Source organism: Conger conger, chromosome 12, assembly GCF_963514075.1.
Source record: "Conger conger chromosome 12, fConCon1.1, whole genome shotgun sequence".
Classification (NCBI taxonomy): Eukaryota; Metazoa; Chordata; class Actinopteri; order Anguilliformes; family Congridae; genus Conger; species Conger conger.
This window is the reverse complement of record NC_083771.1, coordinates 6,529,904-6,538,583: the sequence shown is the minus strand read 5'-3', so window position 1 is coordinate 6,538,583 and position 8,680 is coordinate 6,529,904. Positions and strand designations below refer to the sequence as shown.

At 47.8% G+C, this 8,680-nt stretch overlaps 1 protein-coding gene across 1 annotated transcript in view; it reads right to left on the bottom strand.

Annotated features, from left to right (window-relative positions):
• Positions 1 to 249: 249 nt before the first annotated feature.
• Positions 250 to 8,680, bottom strand: part of ric1 (RIC1 homolog, RAB6A GEF complex partner 1) — a 64,065-nt gene continuing 55,634 nt past the window's right edge. Inside the window, exons 22-26 of the mRNA XM_061262215.1 lie at positions 7,643 to 7,944; positions 6,917 to 7,114; positions 5,432 to 5,609; positions 4,990 to 5,178; positions 250 to 4,470 (exon numbers count right to left, since the gene is read on the bottom strand). Of these exons, the coding sequence (XP_061118199.1) occupies positions 4,185 to 4,470; positions 4,990 to 5,178; positions 5,432 to 5,609; positions 6,917 to 7,114; positions 7,643 to 7,944 (1,153 nt within the window). The 3' untranslated portion in view covers positions 250 to 4,184. The remainder of the gene's footprint in view (positions 4,471 to 4,989; positions 5,179 to 5,431; positions 5,610 to 6,916; positions 7,115 to 7,642; positions 7,945 to 8,680) is intronic.

Genomic DNA, 8,680 nt, shown 5'->3' with positions numbered 1-8,680 from the left:
CATTTCATCATATTCTCAGGGTAAAAATCCTGGTGCCTTTAACGCGTGAGTGTTGCTGGTAAACATTGCGGTCAATCATAAGTCTGTGCTTAATTACTTTATCGACTTCAGGATTACTGAGGTGGTGCAAATGGGAAACATGGGAGCTCAACAGAGGTTAGAGCAACCTCTAGCTGGTGGAGGACTGAACTACCATGTGAGCAAAACGGAGACAAACTGGGGGACCTACTGATGAACAGGAAACGTGGATTTGTTTTTAAAAATAATTTATTGTTCTTTATGTACAGGAAAAATAAAATAGAAAACAAAAAGTAGAAAAGTAATTGTACAAGAAACTGTATCTATACACTGCATTGAAAGTGGCCATCTGACCCAGGCAATGTTTTACTGTACACAGGAAGATAGTCCTCCCAACACTTAAGGTACATAATATACTGTTACCATGTTTAGTACCTCCACATGAAAAGTCTGTCCATTAAGTGACTTTGCTTTAAAAGGCTTGTTAATGTCAATGAAGCTGCACTGTTTTCTATGTAACGTCTCCATCCTTTCGATCACCAGGACAGTGGCTCAAAGCTCCACCAGTGAGAGCTAGTTTTCTTATTGGGGCCCACGTAACGGTGTACCGTCACACACATCCACACAGACCTCCAACTGACATTTCATTTTGAGGGTGGCAAGTCATTTCTTTGGTTAAGTAATACGATGAGTAAAACCACTACGTCTTGACTTGAATTGCTCAACACAGGAGTGGGAAAAATATGCATTTACTGGTTATACTGAGATTATGGAACACGGAAGAGGCTTAAGTGTGAAGCACACGAGATATCAAAACCATGCAGTACCCATTGCCATCGCCGGTTCCGTTCAGCTCTGTGTGCCGCATGGCTCGAGCTGAAATTACACTGCCGCCAAACACTTTGCATTGAATTCTGACATAAAGCAATATCGAACGAGCAAGAACATTTACAAAGCAGCACACAAAAACGGCTGACGTTGAATCAGCAAGGAGTTTAGACGCTGATAAATTAAACATCATTAAAAACATTTTGGTCCACATGAGCAGGGCAAAGAAAATGTGCTGGGGATGGGATGTGGGGGGGGGGGGTGGTTAAATTTAAATTACAGCGCAGAAATCGTGAGGCTATAAAAATAGACCACTCCATTGTATAAAAGTAGCAACAGCCCTCGCCTGGGTTTAGGAAACGGCCTCTTTACGAACGCTTCTCGCATCATTTTAATACTGCTGTGGGTTCACATGAAGGGGAGGGGAGAGGCTACCAGACCTTACTACACGTCTCTGTAAATACCTCAAGCGTGTGCTCTGTACATAAAGTAAAGCCTCTTGTGATTACCATTAAAATATACATTTTTATATGTATATACGATTCTCACTTTCATTGGTTTCTCAAAGGGCCCCTCCGTGTGCCACCTGGAACCAACATCCCGTTCTCCCGCCTATAGTTCTGACACGGGAGCACTACTCCCATCCATGCAGTCACATAATATCGCCACAGCAACAAAAATAAATAAGTGAAGATATGGAAATGAAGGTATACATCTGCTGTATTACAATGTTCCTCAAAGGCCTGGGCAATAATAATAATAATAATAATAATAATAATAATAACTCCTATGTTGAACATGGAACAACTCCTCAACCAGTTCACTTGAACTTGGGTACAAGCGGACAGGGTTTCAGTTAACATACTAAAGCAAAACCTTGCAGATGCAGGCTATTCCAGTACCACCTGATTCATACAGTCATATGTACAAACTGACCGAAGCATAAAAACACACATAACTCAAACTGTTTTTCTTTAAATCACGGTTCAATTGCCCGAGCGTCAACACTGGTTTTAGCATGTTAACCCTCTTCTCAAGTAGATGCCATCATAACGCATAAGAACACGGCACAGACCAATGACAATTCCAGACTAACAGGGTCGAACCATCATTCAAAAAATATTCTATAAAGTTCAGTCAAGCAGTCTCCACACCTGTTGGACACAATAAAATCTGTTCTACTCATTGTCAGCTTTCAGACCTACAGTACCTGCAAATCATCTTTAAATCACACTACATACAAGTGAAGAGGTACTCTATGAAAATGTTTACCTTTGCCGATTCATCCAAATGAATAATTTGGGGTATAAATGGAGCAAACTGGCTTTAATTTCAATCAAACTGCAGTGAATGGTAAAAGTTAAAAACACAAGGGACACATTCATACCTCTGCATTTTCTACGCTCACCTTATTCCGATTCAATCTGGATATCAGATTATATACTTTGAATTCCTCAATCAAATCATGATTTACGTCTATGACATCAGGGTACAGAGTGGGTGAACCATCGGTCCATTAAAACAGGCAAAAACATTATGAAGAACCATAGTTTTTGAACTGGTGGGAAAGTGTATTTTTGTTTCATAAAAGGTTAATAAAATGTTACAAATAAAACCGCAGAAGCGATTCTGCATCATTTTTCTCCCCAACGTGGATTTGCTGATCATCAGTGCTGAGAGGCTCAAGGGCAGAACAACTGGTTTCGTACACTGCTCTAAAAAAAAGTCTTACGGTCATGAGAACGAGTGTATGACCCAACAAAACAGCTGGTGAAACACGGGGTGAAACCAGCTGTTTCCGAGGGGAATTCCTCACTCATTCCTCTCTTTTTCTCAAGCGTACTTTACCCAACCAGAAAGCAAGACTCCAACCCTTCAGTCCAGTCTTATGGGGGCTGACTTCAGAAATGTAGAGAACACAACAGATATGTCACTAAAGCACAGCATTCGGCAAGTGAAGACCCCTCCATTCACCTCCAGTATCCAGATAACATCATCACTAAGTGTGTTCTGCAGACGCGTCTGTGACATGCAATCAGTTTCACTGCAGTCGTCCTGAGGATATGCCGACCTGGCGTGGATTAAACACACCCAATTCAGATTTCTGAGCAGATGTTATGTGGCCTTTTTAATGAGACTTTCAAAAAAAAAACTAAACTGATGAAGACTATCCCTTTATGTGCGATAGCCTGTAGCTGACTAAATACAAAATAAAATGGTTTGAGCTCCTCAAGGTAAAGCAATATAATATGAATATGAAAATGTTTGTTACACCCCCCCCACCCATGACAAACCAGAGCATATCTCAGTAAATATGCAAGACAAAGCTTACATATTTATTGGCGTTCCATCCACCTTACAGTTTGTTTGGGGACAACTGTTTTGGGTGCAGTTGGGATTTCTGTGCCCTAGTTGAATTACAAAAGTATTTTCTGCACATCGGTATACACAATTACACATAATGCCTCTGTGCAGTTTTTGATCATGTACACAAAGTTCAGTCGAGTGGAATCTTAGGAGAGGTAATGAAAAAGACATTACAAGTCCTAAGGCGGCCAAAAAAAAAAACGTCCAATATGTACTCCCAAAGCCAGAGAGCATGATGGGAGTGCCATCGCACAGCAGAGTCAACAGCACAAGCGCATAAAATGAGAAAAACACGTCAAGCCTACCATCCTGCACAACAAGAGACCGGCAGGGACAGCGCGGAGGTTACATCTGAGACGGCAACCCCTCCATGCAGGTTAAAGTCTGCCATCTGAGCGTATTGCCCTCTGAATAACAAATAGCGATGCGTATACCGTTTGAGTGTTATCTAAGGCTCTCTTTAAACTATTACACTGTCCCAATACCTCCGATTCACGGGGGGCCTACAAAGTGTGTTTCAAGGTAATACTGACACTCTATCCACAGAGAACTCAAAAGCACAAAGACTTTGTAGAACCCTCTTCGTTTTCTTACGGTGTGAAGATGTGGGCAGCCGAGGAGGGAGTATCACTCCTCTGTCGTCGAACAGCCCAGCACAAGACACTCCATTTAATAGATGCAAAACACAACGTACACCCAAACACTTGCTCAAACATACGCACGCGCGCATGCGCACGCGCACACACACACACACACACACACACACACACACACACACACACACACACACACACACACACACACACACACACACACAGTAATGCTTAAAGCGGTAAGATAAAAACAGCTCAGGGGGCACAGGTGAAATCCCAGCTGAAATGCGCCTGGGCGACCCTCAGGGGGCGCTCACGCCCGCTCCTGCGCGTGTCCTGCGGGGGGGCGGGGGCTCCCGAGGCCCCGCTGCAGGGAGGTCAGGAGAGGGTGCAGTCGTACGCCCCCTCCTCCCCGCTCTGCTCCTCCTGCTCTTCCTCGGGGCCGTCGTCGGCGGGCCGGGGGGACCCTCCGGAGGCTTCGGCGGGCAGGCTGGCCCCCAGCGCGGCGGCCCCGCGGCTCTCCTCCGCGCGCGGGCAGCTGGCCTCCGTCTGCTTGCAGGCGCTGGAGGGCTGGAAGGACTCGGGCTGCACCTGCTCGGCCGCCGTCTCCGCCAGCTTCTGCAGCTGCGGCCGCAGCACGCCCAGGACCGGCTTGTAGCCCAGGCTGCAGGGCGGGGCCGGGGGGGTGGGGGGGGAGGGGAGGGGCAGGGTTTACACATGGGAGGTGAGTTTGGGTCCACACACAGATAAATCTGTCCTGAGTATGACTCTCTCTTCAAGCGCACTGTACGTGTTTGTTTGTGTTTGTCTGTCTGTGTGTGTGTGTGTGTGTGTGTGTGTGTGTGTGTGTGCGCGTGTGTGTGTGTGCACGTGTCCGCATGTGTGCTTGTGAGCGTGTGTAGTATAGCGTAGCTTAGTGTAGTATAGTGCAGTGTAGGGTAACGTAGCGTAGCTTAGTGTAATGTAGTGTAGTGAAGCATAGTACAGTGTAGCGTAGCTTAGTTTAGTATAGTTCAGTGTGGTGTAGTGTAGTGTAGTATAGTGCAGTGTAGTGTAGCGTAGCTTAGCGTAGTAAAGTGCAGTGTAGTGTAACGTAGCGTAGCTTAAGGAAGTGTAGCGAAGTGTAGCGTAGCTTAGCGTAGCACAGTGCAGTGTGATATATGGGCGCAGGGAGTGAACGCACCAGTCAGCGGAGGCCCAGGCGTCCACTGCCAGCAGCCCGTTGCGCACGTTCAGCACGGTGTCGGCCGCCACCTCGGGGCAGTCCAGGAAGCTGACCACCTGCTTGATGATGTTTGTGTCTCTGAGGATGAGGCCGATGACCACACACCACTCCAGGCACCCCGCCTCCATGAAAATGTGCAGCAGGTACCTGAGATATGAGGAGCACCAACACACACACACACACACACACACACAAACCGGTTATCAGCAGGTACCTGAGATATGAGCACCAACACACAGACAGACCTGTTATAGCAGCTGCTACACTGTAATAAATAGGGTTTCCATCCGACCGTTTTTTTGTGAATTTTGAATTTGAAGTAAACCTGAGCTGGAAACTGAAATATGGGACAATGGTTTTTACGCTTTTCCCGCAGACACCAGCAGGGCGGCGCTCTTACCGGAGCTGCACCTGGGACTTGTGCGGGCCCTTATTGGCCAGCTCCATGGAGATGTGCTCCAGTTCGGACTGCGTCAGGCTCAGGGTGGAGAAGTTCTCGTCCACCATGGTCCAGTCCCCGTCCACCATGGAGCTGGTCTCCGTCAGGTCTGTGGCCGACCCGATGCTGCACTCATCCACTGGAGACCGGGGGAGAGAGAGGAGGAGGAGAGAGGAGAAAGGAGGAGAGAGGAGGGGTGAGGAGAGGGGAGAGAGGAGATAGGGAGGGAGAGGAGGAGAGGAGATAGGAAGGGAGAGGAGGAGAGGAGATAGGAAGGGAGAGGAGAGGAGATAGGGAGGGAGAGGGGGAGGAGGGAGAGGAGATAAGGAAGGAGAGGAGGAGAAGGGGGAGAGGAGGAGAGGAGATGGGAAGGGAGAGGAGAGGAGGGAGAGGAGATAGGAAGGGAGAGGAGGAGAGGGGGAGAGGAGATAGGGAAGGAGAGGAGGAGAAGGGGGAGAGGAGGAGAGGAGATGGGAAGGGAGAGGAGGAGAGGGGGAGAGGAGATGGGAAGGGAGAGGAGGAGAGGGGGAGAGGAGATGGGGAGGGAGAGGGGGAGAGAGACACCACAGCAGATTACTCCACAGTTCCCGTTGAGCTCCTTTCACAGCTGCATGTAAAGCGGAGAACCCCCAGGCGTACTGAAACAAAGCAGTGAGAAGATAAACTCTGAACAGGACTAACACCAGGAGCCCACTCCAATCCACCCTACTGCAACGGCAAAGCTCCAAATATTCCTGCAGTATGGTCAGGATACGAAGCATAAAGATTCACACATGGGGAAAGTTTTGTTACATTCATTTTGTGAACCTACATTATACATGTTAAACCTTTCAGCACATTACAAAGTGGCTCAACCCAAATCCCAATGGGGGTTTTGGCTTTGGTTGAGAAAATTTAGTAGGGTTTTATAATAGGGGCTCAAAAAACCCTACAAGCAGTCATTTTGATTGGTTCAAAAGGCACAGTATAGAATAGAGAGTGCCATATGGCAGATTTGGCAGTAGTTACACTTGGTCAATCAACAGATGCAGAAGATGACAAATCAGTTATAAAATGAAATGTAATGGATGGATAGAAGGATATGGATGGGTAGATAGAAGGATATGGATAGATGGATGGATTGATTGATTGATTGATGGATAGATGGATGGATAGACAGAAGGATATGGATAGATGGATAGATGGATGGATGGATGGATAGACAGAAGGATATGATAGATGGATGGATGGATGGATTGATTGATGGATTGATGGATATATGGATGGATAGATGGACAGATAGATGGACAGACGGATGGATAGATGGACAGACGGATGGATATATGGATGGACAGACGGATGGATATACGGATGGACAAACGGATGGATATACGGATGGATATACGGATGGATATACGGATGGACAGACGGATGGACAGACGGATGGCACTGGAGACGCAGACTGACCCTTGTTGATGAGGGGGGACAAGAAGGCCTCCTGGGCCTGAGGCTGGTCAGGGGAGGCCATGTCCATCTCCTTGGCCTCCTCGCCCAGCCCGTCCAGCCAGCTGTGGCTGCTGGGGGGGCCATGGGGGGGCGCCGTGTCCATGTCGCTGTTCAGCAGGCTGTCTGCGGACTGGGACTTCAGCAGCCCAGTGTCCAGCACTGCGGAAACAACCCACAGTCAGACAGACAACCAGACAACTCACAACTCACAACTCACAACTCACAACTCACAACTCACAACTCACAACTCACAACTCACAACTCACAACTCACAACTCACAACTCACAACTCAACTGCACAAGCACTTAATATCACAGCAGATAAGATCATTATTTGGTGTCATGCAAATACTGCTCACGCAGTTAACCCGTTGTGTGACTTCTCTCTGAAAGCTACATGAATGGATTTCACATGTGCGCCTGTGTAAATGGGGACTGCATTTATATAGCGCTTTTATCGAAAGCGCTTTAAAACGAATGCCTCCGAGTCACCCAATCAGAAGGTAAGAGACTTCAAATCTGCATATGTATCCATGAAGATAATATTCTGTGGAGTACCACTTGAATTCTGCTTTGCCAAAGTGTCAGTCAAGTACTGATAAACGAGGCGAGCGGTAATTGGTAATTGAAATGCGTTAAATGTTCTATAATTCCCCACTCCTCGTCACTTCAGCCCAAGAGGCTCACCTGCGCGGCAGCGGCCGTTCTTATAGGGCGAGCTGATCTGCGTCGAGCAGGCCGGGATGACGGGAAACGGCCACAGGAAGTCGTGGTGCAGCCTCTTGAGCGCCGTGACGAAGTTGTCGACGCGGGCGGCTCGCGTGCGCTCCTTGCACAGCCAGCCAATCAGCTCGAAGCCCAGCTGGGCGGAGAAGCAGCCCAGGTCCTTGAGCCGCACCTCCTCCAGCAAGCGGCGGGCGTGGCGCCACAGCATCATGTCGATGTACATGTTCTCTGCACAGTCGCTGTCCCGGCTCCACCGGTCACAGCTGCACAGCAAGCACAAAATGGCCGCCTTATCACAACCGTTTATACAGAGCGGCCTCTGCTGAAGAAACCAGGACAAAATGGCCGCCTTATCACAACCGTTTATACAGAGCGGCCTCTGCTGAAGAAACCAGGACAAAATGGCCGCCTTATCACAACCGTTTATACAGAGCGGCCTCTGCTGAAGAAACCAGGACAAAATGGCCGCCTTATCACAACCGTTTATACAGAGCGGTCTCTGCTGAAGAAACCAGGACAAAATGGCTGCCTTATCGCAACTGTTTATACAGAGCGGCCTCTGCTGAAGAAACCAGGACAAAATGGCCGCCTTATCACAACCGTTTATACAGAGCGGTCTCTGCTGAAGAAACCACAACAAAATGGCCGCCTTATCACAACCCTTTATACAGAGCGGTCTCGGCTGAAGAAACCAGGACAAAATGGCCGCCTTATCACAACCGTTTATACAGAGCGGTCTCTGCTGAAGAAACCACAACAAAATGGCCGCCTTATCACAACCCTTTAAACAGAGCGGTCTCTGCTGAAGAAACCATGACAAAATGGCTGGCTTTTTGAAATCAGTCAATGTACCATGCAGAAATCTTATTCCTAGACTATGAGCTCTTACGCATTAAGACTCATCTTCTGACCATTTTATGAGATACCCCCCGCACAAACACACACATCCTGAACACAGTAACAGTCTATAAGAACGTCAAGTGAATTTTAGCAGTTAAA